This window comes from Podarcis bocagei, assembly GCF_964188305.1.
Source record: "Podarcis bocagei genome assembly, chromosome: 4".
In the NCBI taxonomy this organism is placed as follows: Eukaryota; Metazoa; Chordata; class Lepidosauria; order Squamata; family Lacertidae; genus Podarcis; species Podarcis bocagei.
The window spans coordinates 69,316,024-69,342,022 of NC_138128.1; the positions used below are offsets into that span (position 1 = coordinate 69,316,024).

The 25,999-nt window shown below is 41.4% G+C and overlaps 1 protein-coding gene across 7 annotated transcripts in view; it reads left to right on the top strand.

Moving 5' to 3' along the window:
- Positions 1-25,999, top strand: part of PRKG1 (protein kinase cGMP-dependent 1) — a 698,816-nt gene that overhangs the window by 346,780 nt on the left and 326,037 nt on the right. For all 7 annotated transcript variants that reach the window (XM_081189597.1, XM_081189598.1, XM_081189595.1 and 4 more), the window contains one exon: positions 22,251-22,364. In XM_081189597.1, coding sequence (XP_081045723.1) covers positions 22,251-22,364 — 114 coding nt within the window. The remainder of the gene's footprint in view (positions 1-22,250; positions 22,365-25,999) is intronic.

Here is a 25,999-nt window from a genome sequence, read left to right on the forward strand (position 1 = left end):
ATGTTATCTACGTATAAGGAATCTGTGCTTCAAGGCTTCTGTTCCTTATTCGCTCTCCAACACATAGTCATATATAGGCATCTTTATTATCTATCATGTGTAGGAAGAAAATAATTATATTTACATAACTCTTATTTCTTCCCGCTTTTGTAATTGAGTCATGATATGGATCATGCTTTGGAGTGCCTTCAACCTAACTAAACTAAATAAATCATACAGGACACCAACAAAGGGACAAAACAAGAAGGCAATAGTGAGAGTAGCAATAATACTAGCAGGCAATGCAGAAAAGATACGCAGGGCCAAGAAAAAGGCTTGCGAAAGAATTAAGTTTTGAGGAAGAGATTTAAAGGATGAGATCTTGATAGGAAGGGAAATGACTACAAAATGAAGGTAAGAGTGGGGGAAACAAAATTGGAAATCTGAGGATTCAATTAGATGTGGCATTAGAAAATCTAGGGAGGGGGAAGGTTGTGGTGCAGATGTGTCCAGTTAGGATCATGGTGTTCAAGAAGCCTTGAAGCACAGATTCCTTATACGTAGATAACATTTTGTGGTAGACTATTACTTTCCTAATTTCTGTGTGGGGAGAAATTGCCCAAGTTTGCAGCTGCAAAGGAAAGGGTTAAACTCTCCCAACCTTGCACACTGTGGTCTGATGTTAAAAACCCAGTGTAAAAATTATTGTGCTGAAAATCTGGATGTAGTTGCTAAGTATGCATTGAAATTAATGCCTTTGTTTGAAATAATCTATTTCCCCAATATACATAAACATGCAATCCTGTCTTTGCATTGGAAGATTTGTAGTGCTGCATCATAATCTTGGATTTTCATGCAGTTAGCGGGTGGGTGGAGAATAGTAGTTTTAAACAATAGCACATGGTTGAATAAAGCAGAAATGGATGGAAACAGAGGAAAGGTGGTGATGAGTTTAAACAATGACAGAGGTTTGAGTAACATGCATGCAAAACGGGGTTGCAGAATAGAAAAGGGAAGTGGCTTCAGAAATTGGAGTAGGAAGGGGAAGCTCTGGGGGGTTGATCTGAGGGGAATGGCTGGGGTTTTGGTAAGCAGACTGAACAGGGGTGCAGCCCAGAGTAATTTGTACTCACAAATAGTGCGTGCATGTGAGAATTAAATTATGTGAGACATCTTCATAGAATCATAGAGTTGGAATAGACCACAAGGGCCATCGAGTCCAACCCCCTGCCAAGCAGGAAACACCATCAGAGCACTCCTGACATATGGTTGTAAAGCCTCTGCTTAAAGACCTCCAAAGTAGGAGACTCCACCACACTCCTTGGCAGCAAATTCCACTGTCGAACAGCTCTTACTGTCAGGAAGTTCTTCCTAATGTTTAGGTGGAATCTTCTTTCTTGTAGTTTGGATCCATTGCTCCGTGTCCGCTTCTCTGGAGCAGCAGAAAACAACCTTTCTCCCTCCTCTATATGACATCCTTTTGTATATTTGAACATGGCTATCATATCACCCCTTAACCTCCTCTTCTCCAGGCTAAACATGCCCAGCTCCCTTAGCCGTTCCTCATAAGGCATCGTTTCCAGGCCTTTGACCATTTTGGTTGCCCTCCTCTGGACACGTTCCAGTTTGTCAGTGACCTTGAACTGTGGTGCCCAGAACTGGACACAGTACTCCAGGTGAGGTCTGACCAGAGCAGAATACAGTGGCACTATTACTTCCCTTGATCTAGATGCTATACTCCTATTGATGAGGCCCAGAATTGCATTGGCTTTTTTAGCTGCCGCGTCACACTGTTGGCTCATGTCAAGTTTGTGGTCAACCAAGACTCCTAGATCCTTTTCACATGTACTGCTCTCAAGCCAGATGTCACCCATCTTGTATTTGTGCCTCTCATTTTTTTTTGCCCAAGTTCAATACTTTACATTTCTCCCTGTTAAAGTTCATCTTGTTTGTTTTGGCCCAGTTCTCTAATCTGTCAAGGTCGTTTTGAAGTGTGATCCTGTCCTCTGGGTTGTTAGCCACCCCTTCCAGTTTGGTGTCATCTGCAAATTTGATCAGGATGCCCTTGAGTCCATCATCCAAGTCGTTGATAAAGATGTTGAATAAGACCGGGCCCAAGACAGAACCCTGTGGCACCCCACTAGTCACTCTTCTCCAGGATGAAGAGGAACCATTGATGAGCACCCTTTGGGTTCGGTCAGTCAGCCAGTTACAAATCCACTGAGTGGTAGCATAGTCAAGTCCGCATTTTACCAGCTTCTTTACAAGAATATCATGGGGCACCTTGTCAAATGCCTTGCTGAAATCAAGGTAGGCTACATCCACTGCGTTCCCTTCATCTACCAGGCTTGTAATTCTGTCAAAAAACGAGATCAGGTTAGTCTGACATGACTTATTTTTCAGAAATCCATGCTGACTATTGGTGATCACAGCATTCCTTTCTAGGTGCTCACAGACTGTTTGCTTAATGATCTGCTCCAGAATCTTCCCTGATATTGATGTCAGACTGACTGGGCGATAATTATTTGGGTCCTCTCTTTCCCCCTTTTTGAAAATAGGGACAACATATGCCCTCCTCCAGTCTGCCGGGACTTTGCCTGTTCTCCAGGAATTCTCAAAGATGACTGCCAGTGGTTCTGAGATCACATCTGCCAGTTCTTTTAATACTCTTGGATGCAGTTCATCTGGCCCTGGAGACTTGAATACATCTAAACATGTGTTCGGATCTTGTGTTCGGATGCCTTGATTTAGGGGCCCCTGAATTACCGTATTTTTTGCACCATAACACTCACTTTTTTCCTCCTAGAAAGTAAGGGGAAATGTCTGTGCGTGTTATGGAGGAAATGCCTACGGGTGGCATGCCTACGGATTTTCCTCCTCTAAAAACTACATGCGTGTTATGGTCGGGTGCGTGTTATAGAGCGAAAAATACGGTAGATTGCAGCAGCCTCATTGTGGCTTTTAAACCTTTCCCCTGATACATTTTTCCTAATTGATAAGGAGAAAAGTTACAATCTCCCTTTCCCGCCAAAACTACAGTTATCCCTACTGAAGGAAATGTGCAAGTATGTTTCCTTCAGTGGAGCAAATAGCAGTGAGTTGGGGGAATTGGTGCAAGGACTAAATCACTATTACCATCCAATTTGGGGACCATGTGACTGCTTTTAAGTGAAACACCAAATACCAGATGATCTGTCATATAATGCATAATTTGACAACACACCTAATTCTTTTCCCCTTTCTTAAAATTGAAGATGAATGTATCTTGGAGTGCAAAGATGTAAAATTTGTTTGCCTGGTGGAGCTGATATGTGATATTTATTCTTTGGGGTCATGAAACCATAAACTTTGAACCTTTTTCATTTCCTGTTTCCAAAAGGAAAGAAAGAGAAAAATAAAAATAGAAAGAAAGGATTTGTGGTATTTCAAGGTCTGTTGTAATTGTGTAGAGTTTCTTTCTTTCTGATGAAGCCTTGGTACTCTAGCCCTGTGAAGGAGACAGAGAAGAGAAATCGGTTGGTGATTGAATTGCTACCCGTATGATTAATCCTGCTTGGGTGCACACACAGTCCAAAGGTGCTGTCTGTGATATACAGGGCCTACCCTTGATACTGTCTGGCATGTCATCTTTGTTTTATGCAGAAATATTTATAGCATTACATTTTCTTTTATCCCTGAAGAGAAATTCCAAAGTGTCATCTCCATCGTTAATGTTTTCTCTCACATTGTATCAGGGACTCTTTCATCTGGATGTTACTTTTCTCCAGACTGTTTTGAGTCCTTTAATTTCTAAGAAGGCAGACATAAAACAACCAAAATGTAAATCTGGGTGGGCTATGATAAAATTGATGCCATGAGCAACATTCCTTATCTGGCAATTCTAAGATACCACAGCAAAACAAAATTGTAGAGTAGTATGTTAATTACTTTTCCCTGAACAGCTTTGTTGTTCAATGACATTTATTGTGGCAAGGTGCATAGATTAACATTTCCCTTAATATATTTTTTATAACGTGGCTCTCTCTGACACATACAAGATGAATCATTTGTAGAGATATATGTTCTTGATTCTCCTTGGCATTCTTGTCCTTTTCCACATCTTCACCCCTGCATAAGCAGGTTTTTCTAAGCTTATTTCTTTCTCTCCCCCCCCCTACCCACATCCTCCCTAAATCTAATTCCGTACCAGGTTGAGATAAAAATTGCAAATGTTCAACGATACACGCTGACACTCTTTTGCAGTTCATTTTTGATATTGACAGTATGCTAGAAATGTTGAAGCAACTAATGTCTAAACGTTAATCAGCAGCTTAAACATTTCTTATCATTTCAGCCGTCTCTCACAGCTTCAGCTTCCTGTCAGTGTTAGTGATTTGTTTGCATTAATGCCAAAATAAAGAGGGAAGAATGCCCCTGCTGCCTTGGACAGCTATTTAAACAAATCAAACATGCACAAAAAAAATCAGAAAAAAACTTATTACGGAATTTGTGTTTGAATAGCTGACATAAGCTCCAAGCTTGAGCTTACTCCCCTGGCAAGAAGTCCCATGGAAAGCGACGGGAATTCTTATAAGTGAAGGACTCAAGCATATTTGTCTTTATCAAATTCCTGAGTGTCAGAACTTTTAGAAATATTCCGAAGAGCTCAAGGCGGCATACCTGTTACATGCCTAGGTACAGGGTTTATGCTGCCAGCCAGGCTGCTCCCCACCCCTTGGGAAGAAATAAGAGAATACCATTATTTGGGTTGAAATAGGCCACAACGTTTATTGATTACACATGGAGTAGGCTTTGGTACACTAGCTGGCTGATGAATGGGCTGGGTCAATCCTGGAAGGGAGATCGCCCTATGATTCAAGCCAAATTGGGGTGCCCTTCCCCAATATCACCATCAGAAAGGTGTTATGGCCCATCAGTCCGAGATAGAAACACCTTCCTGGACACTCTTTAATGGAGTACCCATTTAGCTAAAATTCCAACCCATTGCCTTAAGTTGTGACAATTGCTATGAGGCAATCAAACACCTACAGACAGTCAACTTGTCTTCAGGGGAAGTTCCTCCCAATTACAATATTCCATAGTAAGTTCTAACTGGCAGCTGCATGCTCATCTTCAGGCTGGACCAACCAAAAGGGGAGGGAGTGGGGACCCAGTGATGATCTGAGCACTGTGATGATATTTCAATGCCAACATCATCACAGAGGTGTTTGTGGACGGGATATATTCATTGAAAATGTTAGCTTTTCCCTCTTTTCTTTTTTAAAAAACCTGTTAAGTCTGGCACCAGAAGTCCTTCTCTAAATATCCCTGTCACTCTGTAGGCTTTCTTAATAATAATAACTATTATTATTTATATATTGCCATGTGACTGGGTTGCCCGGAGAGCCACGTTTTAGACATACATACACACACACACACACACACACACACACACACACGCACGCACGCGCACACACACACACACACACACACACACATATGATTGCACTGGATTTTAACTGATTTTATATCTGCTGCTTTGTGTATTTTTATTGTTGCTACAATAATTGCTTTTGTTTCTGATGTTTTGACGTTTCATATTTGTTTTATGGTTCTCTTTTGTAGGCTATCTTGAAAATCTAGATTAATAATAATAATAATAATAATAATAATAATAATAATAATAATTGTGATGAGGTTGTAAAAAGGCAAATTAAACGTTTTTACAGCCTTGTAGAAAAACTCAAGAGAAACTGCTATCCTTCAGTCTTTTTTGGTGTGGTTTTTTTTTACTAGTCTGTTATGGGCTGACAGAGGAGAGGTGGAGAGCTCTGTTCCTCATGCAGCACAGTGCTGCATTTCCGTCTTAGCATCCTTGCTGGGTACAGAGGAGAGACAGAGCACTCCATCACTCTTCTTCCAGCCCACTGATTTGCTTGCATGCAATTTCATGCACTCACCTACATGCAATTCCTTGTCACCTTTGGAGTTTGCATTGCAACATTCATGCTGCGAACTGATGTGTGTATGTGGGACATGCAGCTAGAAATCAGGAGGCAGGAGGGCTTGCTTCTCTTCCTTTGTCCGTCAGCTCTCCCTTACAAATCTTTTCCTGTCCATGCATCCACACTGGCAGATAAGAACAGATGGATTACATTTCTTATTCATTTATCATTTATATCTGTTAGTTTCCTTTTCATAATCTGGATTCTCTGGGTGATGTTTTGAATAAGCACATTAAATAAAAATGATTTTATGCCAATGTGTCCTAAGACTATGTAGGCTTCTAAAATTATGAATGAGCTGAACATGAAAACTCAGGGCCACTACTTAGATTGTTTTCAGATGTGGTTCTGAATAAGCATGTGCTATTATTTCCTTCATATAGGAAGAAAATTGGGTTTGGGATTGGGGTATTTTGGAAGTGGTTGCCAGAGTTACATTGTAACATTTTCCTGTCTCTGTCTATCTAAACTAAAGTAATGACTTTTGAGCCATTTTATTTAAAAAATAAAGCCTGCAAAAGTTTTAGACATCATTGGACAGGATTGTGCTGATTTATTCTGAAAGTTGGAAATGACAAACATTTTATATATGCCACAAGTAATGGAATTTGGATTTCAGGCTCTAAGCTAGAGGGAAAGTGTGTGAATTTTGGGATGAGCACCTGATTAAAATGAGAAATAGTACTCCAACTTTTGCAGGCCAAAAGTAGAACATTGTGACATGTTGCAGCCAGTAGCCTAGGACAGAATGGATAATAGAAACATAATCTTCCTTATTATGAGCACATTGGATAAATCTTACTGCATATATATCAGGGTTAACTTTGTCCTGATCTTTTTAGTGTAGCCTTATTAGACTAACCCTAACCCATTCCTTCATTAGAACAAAAAGAGCTTTTATAAGAGGTCAAATATTTAAGTATGTGGTTATCCCCTAATACTAGAGATCATACTTACAGCATTTCGAGGTAAAGTGTTTTTTGAATGTCGGTATGCCTCATCTGCATACCCCAAAGAGCTACTAGGGTCAGTGTAGATGGCACAGACCAAAGCATAATGTAAGGCAAGCCCTTCCTCCTCTGAGAATAGCTGGGCATCTTCACATATATTTTACTCCACCTGTGTGAGTTAGTATTACAACAGTGAATCAGCGGAAGCATCAACATGCTTAACTGTCTGAAACTCTACAGTCTCAGTGCATCGTCTTTATTGTTACGGAAAAAGAGTACCCTGCGTTTTCATGATCTAGGACTGTGGCATCCGACTTTTCATTGTGTGTGGCAGCTTTCACAAATGTGATGGGAAACCAGGTTTTTCTTTCTTTCTTGCAGGCAACAGGCAGGTTTCTCCTTATTACCAGCTGAGTGTTACACTTTGCATTCAGTTCCCAGCTTCATGTTTCATCTGGCGATACAGCAAGCTTATTCCATGCAATTAAATTGGCAGCAGTTGCTTCTTTATTCACAGCTACAAAGCAAGGGTAGCATCACTTTAGACTGAGGTCCTGCATTATAAGCATAGCTCCATGCAAATAACGTACTCCCATCTTGGCTGCCGGGATGCCTTGTTTCTACCATCCGTTATCTCATCATGTCCAACTTCTTACTCTTCATCACTTGTTTTCTCCCTCATTCTTAAGTTCTGTTCTTTAGGGTTCTTTTTCACCGGTCTTCCATTATTATTTCATATACAACTCAATACTGTAATAAATAGAACAAATTCCTACCTTGCTTGAAAGTGGTACAGGAGCTTCAGCTTGTGCAGAGTGCTGCAGGCTACTTCCTAATTGGCTATGGGGAAATAGGAACATAAGCAACCAGGATTATTACAGTTGTTTGGCCTGCTGGTTTTGAACTCTAAAGCCATATGTACTGGGGCCTGCACATCTCAGAAACACATTTTATTGCATGAATTCACTTGTGTGTTCATAAATACATTGGAAACTGTCTTATATCAAGTCATAACGTTGGTGCATCTAGCTCAGTGTTGTCTTCTATTCCTGGGATGCGGGTGGCGCTGTGGTCTAAACCACTGAGTCTCTTGGGCTTCCTGATCAGAAGGTCGGTGGTTTGCATCTGCACAATGGGGTGAGCTCCTGTTGTTCTGTCCCAGCTTCTGCCAATCTAGCAGTTCAAAAACTCACCAGTGCAAGTAGATAAATAGGTACCGCTGTGGCAGGAAGGTAGTCAGTGTTTCTGTGTGCTCTGGCTTCCGTCATGAAGTTCCATTGTGCCAGAAGCGGTTTAGTCATGCTGGCCACATGACCCAGAAAAGCTGTCTGTGGACAAACACCGGCTTCCTTGGCCTGAAGCAAGATGAGCACCGTATCCCATAGTTTCCTTTGACTGGACTTAACCGTCCAAGGGTCATTTACCTTTTTACCTTACTCTGACTGGCAGCAGCTCTCCAGGGTTTCAGGCGGTGTTTTCTCCCAGGCCTACCTGGAGGTGGCAGGGATTTAACCTGTGACCTTCTGCAATCAAAAGCAGGTGCTCTAGCTGTTCCCCTTCAGATCAATAAGTAGGGGGATAGTTCAATGAAGATTATTTAGAGCAGGGATGTCCTTGCCTCTGCGAGGGAAAAGAGCATTTGGCCCTGCCCCCTCTCTCTTCCCTTCATTTGCACAACTGCAAAAATGGAATACGGCGTCGTCCCCCCCCCAAAAAAAAATACTCAACAACTTTGGCTCTATCCCTCTAAAAAAACAACAACTTTGGCCTGCCCTCCTAGAAAAGGTTCAACAACTTTGGGTTATCATCTCCCAAATGGGTAGATCATTCTTTTTTTTAATTTGGGAGTAGATCACAATCTCTTGGGAGTTGGACATCCCTGATTTAGAGTGTCATTTCTCCCATTTCCGCCACCATAGCTGCATGGTTTAGAGCAGGCACGTCCAACCTCAAGTAGGCTGTGATCTACCAACAAGTATCAAAAACTGGCAGTGATCTACCACCCTCCGAAGTCATTTAAGTTCAAGAAAGAAAGAAAGAAAGAAAGAAAGAAAGAAAGAAAGAAAGAAAGACCCACTACCAGCTGCTGAAACACTGTTTCTGTCTCACTACCCTGAAATAGATGAAGATCAGATGGCACCTAAAGGTAATATCTGTCAAATCACAAAAATACAGTTTCCCCAAGTGAGGCTTATCTCAGTTTCACCAATAATAAATGAAAGCCACATTTGCAATTGATTATTATGTTATTATTTCAGAAGCTTATGGCAATTGCTTCTTTTTACAGGGGAAGCAGTCTATAGGAAACAGTTAAGAAAAAAATCAAGATAAGGTACAGAACCCTGGGCAGAAAAGAAAACAGGAAGTCAAAATATCATGCTGGTTATAGGGTAGAAAGTTCATGGCTTAGAAGCAACAGTAGCTTTAATCATATTTTTGAGAATGTGTATTGTTCATGTTTTATGGATTTTGTTCCAATACGATACTGGCTATTAAGTACTATTCTTTGCATTACTCTCTGATCTTCACCAGCCTCTGTAATTTAAATCACTTTCAGCATTGTTAGATAATATATTTTTCTTGGATTGGTAGCAGTTTCCTAGACCTTTGCTAACACTGTATTTTTTTTGCTGCAGTGTTAACACTTTGTTTATGAAATCAGTATGTTTTATTCCATGTTACTTAATTCAGTTGGAAATGATACAGTTTTCTCTGGGTTAGGCATTTGAAAGTTGTTGCATGGTATAACTTAGCACAGGATGAGTGAATGATTTTTAATAACTCCTTATACTCTAATCTGATTATTTGCCTCAGTCTTAATGATACTGCTTTTTTATGTTTATCGTAAATGATTCCCATAGGAAACTGAACTGAACATGTCAATGTTTCCATTGTTTAATGCCAGTGGTGTTCAGATTCACGTGATGTCCTTGGAGTTTAATCGCATGTTTAATAATATTAAGTCAATGTTACAAACCAATCAAAAGATAATAAAAGTACACATTTCAGATATCAAATATCAAAGGTATTGGATTAACTAGCAATATGACAAATTGCAGCATTATTGGTGTAAAAGTTTGCTTTGTGAAGCTTGTTCAATGTATACTTGGTTGCACACTTAATTAAAATGGAATTTGCCTTCTTAGTTTCAGACACCTGAGATTGAAAACTTGTATACACTGGATACAACTGTTGCTACACAATATCAATAGTTACTTTTTCTGTTTAACAATTTGACTTTGTGAGCACCCACTCACAACCTCCTGCAGTTCCTCCTGATATTTTTTTTTACAATAACTCTTTTACGTTTTCACTGTTGGGTGGTGATCTCTCTGTTGTAAAGTGATCACTTCCTGTGCCTGGCATGCACTCCGTCCCAGAAACAAAGGTTTAAGTTATCAAATTGTTTTCTGCTCTCCATTTTACAGCATTTGAAAACGGTATTTAGGGAAGGAGCAGCTTTCTTTGCATGCATTGTAGAGGGACAATGAAAAATAAGAAGTGATTATAGTTCAGTATTTATGCGTTGTATCACATAAAAAAAAGGCGTCGAGATGCGAGGCAGTAAAATCTAGTAGTGCTGTTTCAACAACATATGGGGCGGTGGTATTCGACTAAGTTTTAATCAGAGAAGAAGCATTGAAATCAATGGACCTAATTTAGTCATGTTTATTAATTTCAACGGGTCTACTCAGAGTAAAATATAGTTGCATAGACACTATTGGATGGGATTTGTACAATGGGGAGGCGGCTAAGATGCGGTCCTCCATCTCTTTCTAAACTCCTCCTCCTCCTACCAGCCACAGCCATCCTGCTCAGTGGTTTAGAATGAGATTAGAAGAGTTGTAGTTTTGGCTTGTTTTGCCAGGTTTGCTTGTCTGGTATCCGAGAAGTTACACAACAGGGCAACTACTTCATATCTGCTATAAGTTAAAATGTACTCATTGTTCTGCCAACATGACTGTCCATAAATGTGAGAAGAATGTCATTGTCCTTGTTAAAGGGATAATCACCACCTTTGGCCGTGTTTCATTGTCTGTCATAATGAGAGACTGCAATGTGTTCCCCCCTCCTTGTTCAGCACAGCAAATACTAAACATGTGCTTCATTGTAACAAAATGAATTAAATAAAGTTGCCGTGGATGGTCAGCTCTAATATTTCATGGGGCTATAATTTCTAATGCCTGATTTATTTATTTATTTGTAAAACCTTCAACAAATTTATAAGACACATTGAAAAGCCAGGAAATGAAGAGCATAACCCCGAAAGGGAAAAGAATGGCTGTTGTGGTTAAAATATAAATTTGAATGTTATAATCCAACAGCTGCTTAGGACTGATGAACATAATGAATCTTGTCTTTTAGGTGATTATCAGAGACACTTGAGATAGTGTTCAGAAAGTAATCAGATCTCTTGAGTGACATAAGCAATCTGGGTACTTCCAAAATATATCAAGGGGTGCTTTTGTCCTTTAGTCACAAAATGCATTTATTTTTCCGAAAACGAGCTGATGTGATATTGTCTAAAGGGCTAGTAAGCATTTAATGTATGAAGAGTTAACACCAAGATCTCCCTTAAGGTCGGATCAGAGATCTAAAATGGATTGTAGGAAAACTATCTGACCCAGGTAGAATGCATATATTAACAATTGTTCAAATATGACAGTGTTTATTTTAATTAATTACTTTATTTCATGTCAGGACGTTTTTATTAGGTAGGTTGTATGTTTCTATGAGGGACGCGGGTGGCGCTGTGGGTAAAACCTCAGCGCCTAGGACTTGCTGATCACATGGTCGGCGGTTCGAATCCCCGCGGCGGGGTGAGCTCCCGTTGTTCAGTCCCAGCTCCTGACCACCTAGCAGTTCGAAAGCACCCTTAAGTGCAAGTAGATAAATAGGTACCGCTTTATAGCGGGAAGGTAAACGGCGTTTCCGTGTGCTGCTCTGGTGCTGGTTCACCAGAGCAGCTTTGTCACGCTGGCCACGTGACCCGGAAGTGTCTGCGGACAGTGCTGGCTCCTGGCCTCTAGAGTGAGATGAGCGCACAACCCTAGAGTCTGTCAAGACTGGCCCGTACGGGCAGGGGTACCTTTACCTTTTTATGTTTCTATAGATAGCTTGAGTTATCGATTTGATAAATACAGTGGTACCTCGCAAGACGAAAAACCCGCTAGACGAAAGGGTTTTCCGTTTTGGAGGCGCTTCGCAAGACGAATTTCCCTATGGGCTTGCTTTGCAAGACGACAGCCCATAGGGAAATATCCGGGACAGCGGGGAAGGGCAGCACATCTTCCCCACTGTCCTCGGACCTCCTCCGAAGCCGGGCGGTGGGGCGGGAAGCCTCCTCACGAATCCGCCGGACTTCGGAACGATGCTCCGAAGCCGGGCGGTGGGGCGGGAACAGCTGCCCCCGCCGCCCGGCTTCGGAACGGTGCTCCGAAGCCGGGCGGTGGGGCGGGAACACCTTCTGAAGGCGGGCGGGGGGCGAAAGTCTTTGCTCCCCCCTGCCTGCCTGTCCCGGAGGGTTTTTGAAGGCAGGCGGGGGGGGGGGAGCAAAGACTTTCGCCCCCCGCCCGCCTTCAGAAGAGGTTCAGGACCTCTTCTGAAGGCTGGCGGGGGGCAAAAGTCTTTGTCCCCCCTGCCTGCCTTCCCAGGGGCTTTTAAATTGCCCCGGACAGCGGAGAAGTCCTCCGCTGTCCCGGGGCGATTTTAAAATGCCGCCCACCAGCATTTTAAGATCGCCCGGACAGCGGAGAAGTCCTCCGCTGTCCCAGGGTTTTTTAAAATGCTGGGGGTGGGAAGAAAAGCCCTTGCCCCCCCAGCCTTCAGAAGAGGTCCGGGGACAGACTGTCCCCGGACCTGGTCTGAAGGCGGTTTCCCTAGGAATGCATTAAGACGAAAAACTCGCAAGACGAAGAGACTTGCGGAACGAATTAATTTCGTCTTGCGAGGCACCACTCTAAATATTTGAGCTGAACTGGCTGGCTGTAGCCCTCCATGTTATTCAACACTCACATCAGGGGGCACTCCATAGAATCATAGAGTTTGAAGAGACCCTGAGGATCATCTAGTCCAGGGGTCAGCAAACTTTTTCAGCAGGGGTCCGGTCTACTGTCCCTCAGACCTTGTGGGGGGCCAGACTATATTTTTTGGGGGAAATGAATGAATTCCTATGCCCCACAAATAACCCAGAGATGCATTTTAAATAAAAGCACACATTCTACTCATGTAAAAACAGGCTGATTCCCAGACCATCTGAGGGCTGGATTTAAAAGGCGACTGGGCTGGATCTGGCCCCCGGGCCTTAGTTTGCCTACCCATGATCTAGTCCAATCTCCTGCATTGCGGGAATATGCCAGCTGTCCCATGTGGGGTCAAAACTGCAACCTTGGCATTATCAGCACCCCGCTCCAACCAACTGCATTAGTATTTAATGGGTTTCCAAAAAGGAATGATTTTATGTGAATGTTTTGAATTAGAACAGGGCAGTCACTGCCTCCTAGTTTTTGTTTTCAAGTAAAATAGGAATAGGGATAGGCTTAACATGATAATTAAATGTACTGGGCATCACTGTTCATGGTACAGTGGTACCTTGGTTCTCAAACACCTTGGTTCTCAAACACCTTGGTACTCAAACAACTTGGAACCCAAACAATGCAAACCCAGATGTAAGTGTTCCAGTTTGCGAACTTTTTTCAGAAGCAGAATGTGCTCCGTTTTGAGTGTTACGCTTCTGATTTGAGTGCCACACTTCTGTTTTGAGTGTTACGCTGAGATCTGTCTGTTTTTGCTATTTATTTTGTGTTTTTTTTGTTTTTGTGGCTTTTTTGTTTTGTTTTTGTGACTGTGTGGAGCCCAGTTCAGCTACTGATTGATTGATTGATTGATTGATTGATTGATTGTGGGACTGCAGTACAGTGTTTATTGCTTTCACTTTATGGATCAATGGTAAAATTCATGTTAAATTGGTGTTTTAGGGGTGGTTTTTAAAAGTCTGGAATGGATTAATCCATTTTGCACTACTTTCTATGGGAAAGCGCGCCTTAGTTTTGGAATGCTTTTGTTTAGGAATGGACTTCCAGAACGGATTAAGTTTGAGAACCAAGGTACCACTGTACTTCACAAAGGCTCCTCCTCTTCTCTCTGAAATCAGTGGTCATAATGTGTGCATGCTCCCTGTGGCAATTTGCAGTATGCCTGAAAGAACTTGCATCTCTTCTATCAACAGCTTGCATTGCCATAGTATGACCTCTGGCCTCAGATGACAGTATAGCCAGGGCAAAGGTCAGAGAAAGATCTCCTTAGTCTACCATTCTGTTCCTAACAGCAACCAGCTAATGCCTCAATAGCACTCGCAGGCCAATTATAAAGGTGACAATAACTTTCTGCCATAGCATCTGGTATTCAAAGGCATACTGGCTGCATTCAGATGTCATTATGAACTATGGTTTATTGTGATGAGAATTTATTTATTTTTGTAATGTATACAATGCCCTGCTTTTCACTATTTTAGTCCCAAAACAGCTGACAAAATAAAAACAAACAATATAGAACATTTAAAACATAATTTAATAATTGGGGAATTAAATAATCAGAGCAGCATTCATGGTTCAAAGGACCCCTGGAATAAAACAGTTTTAATCAAGCATCTGAAACTGAGCAAAGACAGTGCCTGCCTGATTTGTTGGGAGGGAGTTCTATGAAATCCAAAAACTCCATATTGGCGTGAGTCATGCTACTGGTCCATGGGGGACTACAGTTAGTGCTTCCCCTTATGATCTCAGTGATCAGCTTTGGATATGCAGGGCAAGGTTGTCCTTAGTTGTTATCCTAGGCTAAAGTTGTTCAGCCCTGCCTGGAGGTGCAAAGGATTGAAATTGGGATATTCTCCATGCACAGCAGATGCTTTGTCACAGAGCTATAGCCCTTCCCCATAGTTGTTGGCATCTGTTATCTTGGGAGACAATTTAGGAATGCATCTTTGGGGGAGAAGTCAAACTGTTGGAAGGTTATACTGCCTGCTGTGGCTATAGAGACCGATACAGGAGAGACATGTTTTGTTGCAGCTGGAGCAGATGAAAGCGTGCGGTTGTGCTGCTACAGATGCACTATGGTGTTTCTTCTTTCTGCACTCGTTTAGTAAAATATAAATAAATCATAAAGCAGATCATTGTGATATCAAGTTCTCAGAAACTCTTCTTTTTATATTGCCTTCCATCTACTAATTACTGAAGAGCATCTCTCTTCAATGGGCATACTTTTCTTCACCTCTCTCTTTAGTGCACTCCTCTCATCTAAGCTTTGCATTAGAATTTTTCAACAGCAAGACAACTTTAACTGTGTGTTTGTATGTATTCCCAGATAGCTGACAATTCTGTTATGTGCCCCCAGGCTTCTGCCTGCAGATTTTGAGGCTCAGCTCTCCTATTTCCTTTATATATTTTAAATCCTTTCCCCCTCTAGACTTCATAAGATTAGATTTCAGCTTTGCGTACCTTCAGTAATATAGCTTTGGGGGCTGAAAAATCTGAAATTGTTACCTCTTAAAAGTCTCAGGACTCAGTCTCAAGTTGTGTGCGTCATTTAGTGAACTCATTCCTCCTTAACATGCCATGTATGGAATGGTTTTGAAACACCAGGGGGCTTCTGGATTGCTGCTTAAGTATTAATGATGTCAGAGGCAAATGAACAAAACAAAAGTGAAAGAATGTCAGCAAACAATGCGTAAAGAGTGGGTCTTTTGTGACAGTACTCACAGGTATGGAGCACCAGCACCCTTTTTTATGCCCATGGCATCCATGCTGTGCTGCTGCCTATGGCACCTTTATTGCTGAGTATCGCCCCCTCATTCCTCCCCCAAAATGTATTACACAAAGGTGACCCAAGAGTTGCTATTTTGCCAGGGGCCCTGATGGAATGTGTGTGTGAGGTCCCATCTCTTTTGTACAAGTAAATTTCTGGAAAAGGAACTAAATAGGTCTATCAGGAATGTTGGCAGACTAGGCAGGAAAAACATGGTGAAAGAAGCCTATTCCCTGATTTGTGAGCTTTGGACACGTAGAAAGTATCATCTGCACATATGGGAGATAAGATGTTTCCTACTTACGATGATTTGAATCAACTTAGATTTTTGCTATCTCTACATTTCAGACAATGTTTTTGCAAGGCATACTCAGTGTCAAATCAAGACTCTTTCCAGGGTGGGGCTTCTTCCTAAAAGAAAAATAGCTGTCACTAAACTGAGGAGACTTTATGCTGCTGCAGCTAATAGGTTGGTGAGAAGAGGAAGTAGGGTTTCTATCTGTATTTCTGTATGTGTTTGAGTAAGCACATTATAGCACATAAAATTCTATCTTTGAGAACCTTGAATGCAACCCCCCTACAAACAGGGAGTTGTTGGCAAAGAAAAAAAGCCCTTCCCCCAATTTTTCCATTTTGACTGGCAGGACTTTGTGTGTGATGCTCAGAGCAACACCAGTGCAGAGTTAGTTTCTCAAAAGTTAAAAAACAGTTGAGAGTGGTAACCTTCTCTAGAAGAGAGATCCACAGTGATAGTGTCATCACTGAAAAGTTCATGTCTGATGTAGTTGTTGGTCTGGGCTTCAGAGCAAGGTTTCAACCAATATCAGTGCATGTAGGGAAGTGCTCCCCCCCCCCAAAAAAAAAACCAACCTTGGGTGAAGAGTGGGAAATTGTCATTATCAGTGAGGAAGCAATACATAGCTCATAGACTGCATCTAATTTTGTGGGTTACAAGCTGTACAGGCCTGTATTATAGCAGCAACATTAGTAGAATTATTTTGCTAATCCAACCAGAATAAAGATGCTATATATTGATAAAGGTGCTTTTGAATCAAAATGATCTCAATAAGTGTTTTGATTTCATAAAACTATATTAACCCTAAACGGCAAAACTGGAAGTTAGTAATAAACCATTAGATTATTGGCCATTATAAAATTGACATTCTCAGAGTCTATTAATCTGTTTTTCCTTCTCCGTGCTTGCAAGAAGGAGAAAATGGCCATTTAATTATTGGAAGGGGGGAAATATCCTTACAATAAATGAGAATGTGATAGGGCTGTTTAGTTTATAGACCAATTTATGAGAGAAACGCAAGTGCAATTCGGCTAAGGATGTTATTTAATTTTTAATTGGATGGACTGAATGTGCTAAAAGTACCAAATGTTCACACTATAACCGAAAAAAGCAGCCCTTAGTTTATTTTTGCTTTCACTGTGGAGGACAAGAGAATGTGTGATTTTGCCTCCATATTGAGTTAGGGTTTTTGAGGATCAGAGCTTGTATTTGGATTGAGCAAGCAGACTTCACCAAATAGAGTGGAACAGAGATGTCACTTTCCAGTATATTCGCAGGCCCTTCAAAATACCCAACTTGATACGAATCTGCCCCCTGTGAATTTTGCAAAGAAAAATCTTCCACTTGAGGGCAAACCGCATGATTAACTCCATGTGCTGTTTAGTTCTTGGGGAGGTAGCGGTGTTCATATACTTTCATATACTTTGATAAAATTCACCATCCCTTACTGAAGTAATTTGCCTTCCTTGAAATTCTTTGGCTATTTTGCCAAGCCAGAAACATCAGCATTTCTCAGTAGTCAAAACGCACCAGCAGCAGCTGCAGCAGCTCTCCCTGGGACCTGGATCCTGAAAGAATAGTCTACATACTATCTTCCCTAATGAAAATGTTCATTACTGGTAGTTTGTGACTGTATTGCTATTTTCATTTGTTCTTCTTTCTCTGAGTGCTGTTGGGGCCTGTGATGTCCAACATTATTTGTGCAGTCTCCTGACTTAGTGAGTTAATGATTATATTCATTTGTTCCAAGCTTCTGGCAGTTTTAAACAAGGGACCTTAATTATGCAAAATTCTGTTGTTCATCTGGAAAGCCTAATGTAAGGATGCAGGCAATGAAAATCTATCCCCCCCCTCCAGCTCTACAATGGCAGAAATTGCCCTACGGCAGTTCTGTTCTGGTTGCTTGACTCCTGACTGGTACAACATATTTTTGGAACTTGCAGAATAGTATATAATAAATGAGCTAACAAGGATTTTTAGATATATATATATATATATATATATATATATATATATATATATATATATATAAATGCAGAATTATTTTACCCTCAGGCATATTATTTTTAAAGAGATCAGGGTACTAACTATTGTAACTGGAGTGCTTTCAAATTACTGTTAACTGTAGAAATAGGCATATCTAATCATCAAAAAGTTGATCAGTTTCCTATAGAGATCTTCAGACATTCTTTACATGAAGCAAGCAGTAAGCCCTGCCTTCAAGCGACAGGCTCTCACTACAGGAACAGTTACTATGGGCAGACAAATTGTGCATAGACTTAGTGTGCCCATATAGTTTGAATGTACACTGCCTAGTGAATCTATGCAGGGCAGGGAGACAGCTGCTATACTGAATAACTGATGGGCTTATTGCTATTCCCTCCCCCCCCCAATTAAGCTTATTGGTTGCTTTTCTTACAAAAGTGCAAAGCGACTTACAACCCTAAACACATACGTTACAATGTAAACTATATATATATATGCTTTCGTAGATTTTCACGGGTACAGGAATGCAGGTTTTGGTGTTTTCGGGTATCTTCCCGTGTAAGAGTTGGGGTGTCTAGGCGACGTTTCGACGAGGTCTCACTCGTCATCTTCAGGCTGGTGCTTTCGGCTTCTTGTTACTAGAACAGAGCAGGATCTCAGTGTTTGAGTTCCTATAAATACTGTGGAGGGGGTGTGGTGTATAGCCTCCAACGTTCTGGGCAGAGAGGAAGTTCCCAGGTTATTGTGCCTTTTCTTCTTTTGTTCATTAATTACTTGAGGGATATCTTGAGTGATTTCTTGAGTGATATTCTGAGTACCACTTAGGAGGGTCATTAGGTGTGGATTAGTTGCTAAAGCTTTCGTGTCTTGACCTCTTGAGCTTGTGAAGAGTTTTTCTGAGTTTTTCTGAGAAGAGTTTTTCTGAGAAGATGGCTGTACTGCACTTAGTTGTGCTCTGGCTTGGCTTCGTGTATAGGGGCGAGCTGTGGTTTTGTGCCCTGTGCCAGCCAGATCTGTGTAGGAATTGCAGGGGGGTGCAGCATCCGGAGGTGCCACTATGGTTTGGCTACTGGATGGTGTCTGTAATTTATCTGTGGAGAGGGTCTGGGTTTGGGTCTGGTGTGGTTGATTGGAGATGGCGTTCTGTGTGCCTCTGGTTCTGGTGTCGGTTTTTGTGGGGAGGGCTAATTTCCAGATGTCTGGCAGGCGGGACGTGTCGTCACGCTTGTTCATGTTGTGAGGGTGTTTCTCTATCTCGATGGCTTCCATGATTATTCTCTTGTGGTGATGTTCCATGTTAAAGAGCAATTTGGAATCTGCAAAATTAATTTCGTGTCCTGTTTCTTTCATGTGTTGGTAAAGAGAGGAAGTTTTTTCTTCTTTTTTGACGGCATTCTTGTGTTCTGCGATACGTGCATTTATTCGTCTGTTTGTTTGTCCAATGTACGTGGCTGGGCAGACTTTGCAGGGTATTTCATAGACCCCTTGGTTTTCTAACTGGATTTTATCTTTTGGGTTTCTGAGGATATTGGCTATTTTTTGGTTGGTGCAAAAGGCTGTTTTGATATTATGTTTATGGAGGATTTTGCTAATTTTATCTGTGGTGCCCTTGATATAAGGAAGGAGGGCCATGCCATTGTTTTCTTCTGTGTCTTGGTTTTTTGGGGGTGTTTCTTTTTGGATTAGCTTCGTAACCCTGTTTTGCTGGTATCACCATATATATATGGTGTTCATATTTTTGAAAGGCAGGATTTAAAAAAATTCCATTCACTCAAGGAAGCTACAGATAATCAAAAGCCAAAGGCCTGGCAGAAAAGAAACGTTTTTGCCTAGTACCGAAATATATGCAATGATGGTGACAGGTGAGTCTCCCTGTGGAGGGCATTCCACAAACAGGGAGCCACCATTGAAAAGGTCCGTTCTCATGTTGCCAGCCTCTGGACCCTTCCATGGAGGGAGGCACACAGAGAAGGGCCTAAGATGACGATTGGATGTTCTGGGTCAGTTATATGAGGAGAGGTGGTCTTTGAAGTATTGGGAGCCTGAGATGCACAAGGTCCAGCACTTTGAATTGGGCCTGAAAACTAATTTGTAGCCTAACAGCTGAGCCAGGATTTGTGTTATGTGCTCAGACAATCTTGCCCTGGTGTGGAACCTGACCACCAAGTTATACACCAGCTTCAGTTTCTGAACCATCTTCAAAGGCAACCCCATGTATAATGCATTGCAGTAATCTAACCTAGAGATCAGCAGAGTGTAGACAACAGAGGTTAGGCTATCCCTGCCCAAATAGGGGTATATAGGCTATATAATATTGGTAAGACATAGAGGTTGGGAAATTCATAAGACAGAGGTTGCACACATGAATTCTCCAGCAAGCAATGGTTGGTGCTATTCAGTGCTTGATAAGGGGCATCCTTACCTTGCGTTTTGTGGAAAGACCTTTGAACATGTGGCTGCCATTAAGCACATTGATGCTTCACCCAAGAACCCTTTTGGTCCTGCATGTACTCAAGTGTTTCCTTGTGTACACAGTGTTTCTGTAAGTGCAGTCTGGAGACTCTCTAAAATACATATAGCTTCAGAAATTATCTCCCAGTGTATTTGAATTTACCTGGGTTACTCAATTTTGTAAAGATGGAAATGTTCCTTGGCTGCCTGTTGCAATATATCTGCCACCAATTTCTTGTGATTGGTATAGATTTACTCTTGCAGTGGTGGATAATTATATATTTAGTGAGTGCCTGAAAAGCCAGACTTGCTGGTTGGTTGGGAGGTCACAGGTCTTTGAAGTCTACACAGATGTAACATCAATTCCCTCAATTATGAAGAACTGCAGAACATATTTACTCAATTTTTTTTTTTTTGCTCAGAAAGGAATGGTGATTGCGCAACTCCACATTAAGTGGGCTCTAAGGAAGGCATTTTTGGTAGTCAAACCTAAGGCATACAAATACATTGGTGTATCATGCCACTTTGAAGTAGACAGATTGGCCATGGCTTCTTTTGCCTCTAGATATGAAATGCCTCATTTTAGGCATGATAAAATTAGTTTAATTGTTTTGAATGCAAATACAATGTAAAATGCAAATTATGCAATGGAAATGGGTCAAAATAATTTCTTTTCAGAACAGCTTCTTTCTTCATGGATGAATGTTCACAAGGATTAGGATTTTCCCCCTTTTAAAATGACCAAAATTAGTTGCTTAGATTGCTTTATAAGAAGAGGGCTTGCTGAACTGAGTATCATGACATTTAACTAAAAAATATGTGAGTTTTGTTCTTTCTGGGAAGACGTCAGTGTCCAATCTTTTCAAGTTCAGAAAAAAAGTGGGAGGCTAGACTTTTTCGATGTCTGTTTTATTTACTACAGTCCCTGGAATTAGTAAAAAGTAATTCCCAAATGATGTATCCAGATTCTTACACTATGAGTCTACATCTTTGGCAGCCAAGGAATATGTTTATTTAGGGTGTGGGGGTGGGAACTAGGGCCCATTCCACGGACTCTGCTGAGAAAGTGCTGCAGGCTCTGCTGCAGCCTGGTGGAAAGGCTGCTCTTAAGAAACAGTAGGAAAAGGGACAGCTAGGCTGGTTCTGCTCAGTCTAGCTGCACTTGACTCCACTCCCTCAACTGTCACTTTTCAGCTGCCATTCACCATTGCAACAGCAGAGGGAGAGTTAGGATTGCAGGGTCACTCAATCAGCGAGGCTGAGATATCAGCCTTGTTTGGCTCCCTTTCTCCCTGAACTGTTACCATTCATTCTGGTCTCCCTAAGAATTTTGCAACTTTAAGAATTAGTGTCTAAGTTTGCTTGTTGTTTAATGCACAGTTACCCAATCTTCAAAGCTTATCCACTTTTGGTTTTATGTCATTTGAGGATCATTTCTGGATATGTAGAATGTATATGTATGTGGAAGTGCCTCCCTCAACTACAGATTGAAAGATTAAACAAATGGAAAACAAAGCATACTTACACTGTAAAGCATGGCATCATTGCCACATTGATTTTTTCACCATCTATGCAATGTGAGAGGGTAGGGATGGGGAAGCTGTGATCATATAGATGTTGTTGGACTCCAACTCCCATCATGCCCAGCCAGCATGGTCAATAGTCAGGAATGATGGAAGCAGCATCTGAAGGGCCACAAATTCCCCACTCCTGTTACAGCAGTTCATGCTCATGAAATGTTATGCAGGACAAATTCTAAATGATATAAAAAGTTTGTGATGTGGAACTGTTCTTTGTTCACAGATGGAAAGGTTGAAGTGACAAAGGAAGGTGTGAAACTGTGCACCATGGGACCTGGCAAGGTATTTGGGGAACTCGCTATCCTTTACAACTGTACCCGGACAGCCACCGTCAAAAGTAAGGATATTTTGGAGTTTAATCCTGAAGTCATAATGTTGACAAATACTGATATTCAGTCCAGACGCACTTCGGTCAGTTAGCAGTTTTTGTGGAGTGCTCGTATATGTAAAAAGAAACAAAAACGCTCCAGGTCTACACATTTTTGAGGAACGTTTGCTCTTTCCAAGGTCTTTGAACAGTGAGTGTATCATGGCATGCTACAGAAATTCATGTTTCGTATGTCAACAAAAATTGGTGTTTTACAGTAAGTGGCTTAGATATATGACAGTTTGCAGAATCTGTGTTTCGGAAGTTCAGTCAATAGATTCTGCACCCGCCCTCCTTCAGTTCTCAAAAGCTTCTGCAATTGAAATTGTTACATTTCCTATGCAAATTAGGGGGGAAATGCATTTTAAAAAACTTAGATGACTCTAGTAGATGAGCTAAAGGAGCTGGTGGAGAATAGAAGTGTTGCTGTGATAAAGATATAGAGTCTCACTTATTTTTTCATTGTTCGCATACCCTTCTTTTTGCACATACTTAGGGCAAACAGGCTAGAAACTGTTAATGTGTATAGCCAGCCAGTGCTGTTACATCTATTATTCCTCACAGCATCTCCCTTCTCATCCACCTCCTTCTCAAGATGTTGTTTTGTGTCTGATATTTAACAGCAACTCTCTTTCCTCATTAAACTGGAGTGGTGGTGAGGCCAGAACTATTGTCATCCTGAAATGAGAAATTCTGAAGAGAAATTGGCAGTATATTTGTTAGTAATTTTGTACTTGTTTTATCCCTCCCCACCTCCACCCCATAGATGTTTCAACTGATGGCAATTATGAATCTTCTGTAGGCAATGACTTTGTGCACAATGCCACTTAGAATGCTAACAAGTGACTTCATTGCAATTTCACTCGCTCATTAGTGCATAAATAACTGAATGGCAGTCATAATTGTAATTAGCTTGATATTCCTTCGCTCTGACAGGGAGGTCACCAGTTAGCATTTGGAGGCGTTTCTGCTAGTTCTAGATAAACACATGCAATTCCTTGAAGTGCAGAGAGCTTATTTAAGAAACATTATTGACTAACACATTTACATTATTGCTATTGCCTCTGAAACTGGCTGGAACATCTGTCTATTCTGTCTAAAGACAACTTGGCTTATTTGTTGCAACTCTGAATATGCAGCTGGCAACCGTATGGAAACATTGATAATGTTAAGCATTCAACTTCAAAAATGCAACCTGAAATACTCTCGAAAAGTTTGTCAGTTCTGGCAGAACCATTTCTCTTTAACTGTTGCATGTTAAAACCTTGTTCTCACCTTCCAGAGTAACTTTAAAGTTATGCAAAGAGCCGGACTTTTACAGTTCTGGCTCTTTAGCTTTGGTACCGGAAGAAACTAATCAGTGCTCCTCATTATTAGTCTTCCTAAAGAAGTGAGGTGTCAGTCTGCTTGCAAGGGATTTTGGGATCTAGCTGGGTCTTCTGTACTAATTTAAGTATGCTTTGTTTTTTGGTCTTTTTGTAAATAGTTTTTTGTAAGCTTTCTCAAATGCCACAAAAGGTAAAATATTGTTACTGGCCACCCCAACCTCTGCTGAGCAGTGCACAAGATACCAAGGGGTATTGACACTCGACCAGGGTGTTCCTTTGGGGAAAATGAGGTGCGGCGGTGTCTGCAGCATCTTTGAAATATGATTTATTTACACATATGTACACTGGAAGCTTTCAAGAGAGAGAGATTTCACAGCATTCACATCTCAGGAGGATTCTGTCCTTCACAGCAGCCCAGTATTTGATTCCCAGACATCTCTGCCCTGCACGGCCTATGCCTAGAGTGCTGGCTCCGCCCCTCTTCCCAAGAACCCTTGCTCCAAACAACTCTTCCCCATCTGTCTGCTCCCCCCCTCCCCGACCTCTGTTTTTTCAAAATGGACACATTTTTCCCGTGTGACATAACACCTCCTATAACCTCCACCACCCAACTCTGCTATTTCTTCAGCTAATTAACACACAGCTTGCCAGGGGTGGAGGGTGGGGAGGACAGCATCTGCACAATCAATTGTTTCTTAATGGCCCGGTACATGCAAATTGCATGACTTGAGTCTTGAAGGTTGCGTAGATCAATGGCAACAAATCAATGGCAATTAGGCTTGTTGTACAGGAAACAAGGAGGCCTTAAATGCAGTGCATCTCATGTATTGCCCAATGGCAGTGGTAAAAAGGTAAAGGGACCCCTGACCATTAGGTCCAGTCGTGGCCGACTCTGGGGTTGTGGTGCTCATCTTGCTTTATTGGCCGAGGGAGTCGGCGTACAGCTTCCGGGTCATGTGGCCAGCATGACTAAGCCGCTTCTGGCGAACCAGAGCAGCGCACGGAAACGCTGTTTACCTTTCCGCCGGAGCGGTACCTATTTATCTACTTGCACTTTCACGTGCTTTCGAACTGCTAGGTTGGCAGGAGCAGGGACTGAGCAACAGGAGCTCACCCCATTGTGGGGATTCGAACCGCTGACCTTCTGATCGGCAAGTCCTAGGCTCTGTGGTTTAACCCACAGCGCCACCCGCGTCCATAATGGTAGTGGTACTGCAGTGTAATATTACAATAGGGGAATGACATTTGGAAGTGGAGCAATCCATATATATATTTTTGCCCGAGAGGTACTCAGTTGGATTTTGAAAGGTCACTGCACCTAAAAAAATTTCTTACTTTTTGCATCCTTCTCTTCAAAAAGCACATGATATTGATGTTTAAAACAATGTCTTGCATGCTCATACACTGCATCTGTAAATGTGTGGTTTCATATCTTTACAGTATTGCTACCTGTATGTCTCTGCTGTGTTTGCATGCCTTCCCATTCAAGTCAGTCACTGGCACATGATAACACTTGCTCTTGCATTAGTCCCCCCCCCTTTCCCAAATAATCAGTATGCAAACACACACACACACACACACACACACACACACACACACACCCCAGCCTTCTCTCTGAATAAAATAAAGAGTGCTGCTTGTGGGGCTCAACAGTTTCCTTTTGTGCTAGTTTTTACACTTGACAGCTCCATTTGTTCATATTAAGTGATGGGTCACTGATTCAAATTCAGAATAAAGGAGACAGCACATAAAGTATTATTGATAAAAAGCAATTCTCTGATCTTTCAGAAATAAGATATTAATCTTTTTTCTTGTTAACAGATGGATATTCTAACTGAAAAAAGCCATGGCTCAAGTTGTCATATTCAGTAAAAGACATACAAATTGGTTATTATAAGTATCTTACAGAATTATCTATTTATCTCATTAAATCATATTGACCCCCAAACTAGTTAGTCATTTGAAGTTGCACTACAAGTGGAACCTACAACAAAAGGTTGCAGCATTGTGTGCTCCTGTTATAGGACACTACATTACATTCCTTTTCACTTTTGGAGTTTTGAAAAAATATATAAAAATAATTAAACATTTTTCTTTCTGAGGCTGCCGAGCATTTTCAGTTCTTGTTGGACTGATTTAGGGGTGGAGGTGTCTCCTTAGGTCCCCCCCCCAATTTTTTTTTCATACTTCTACAAACCTTAGAGTTCCCATAGCCTGTTGATACTTCCCGCTCAGGTGTGTGAGGTGCAGTTTTAGGCATATAATAATCAGCACTTA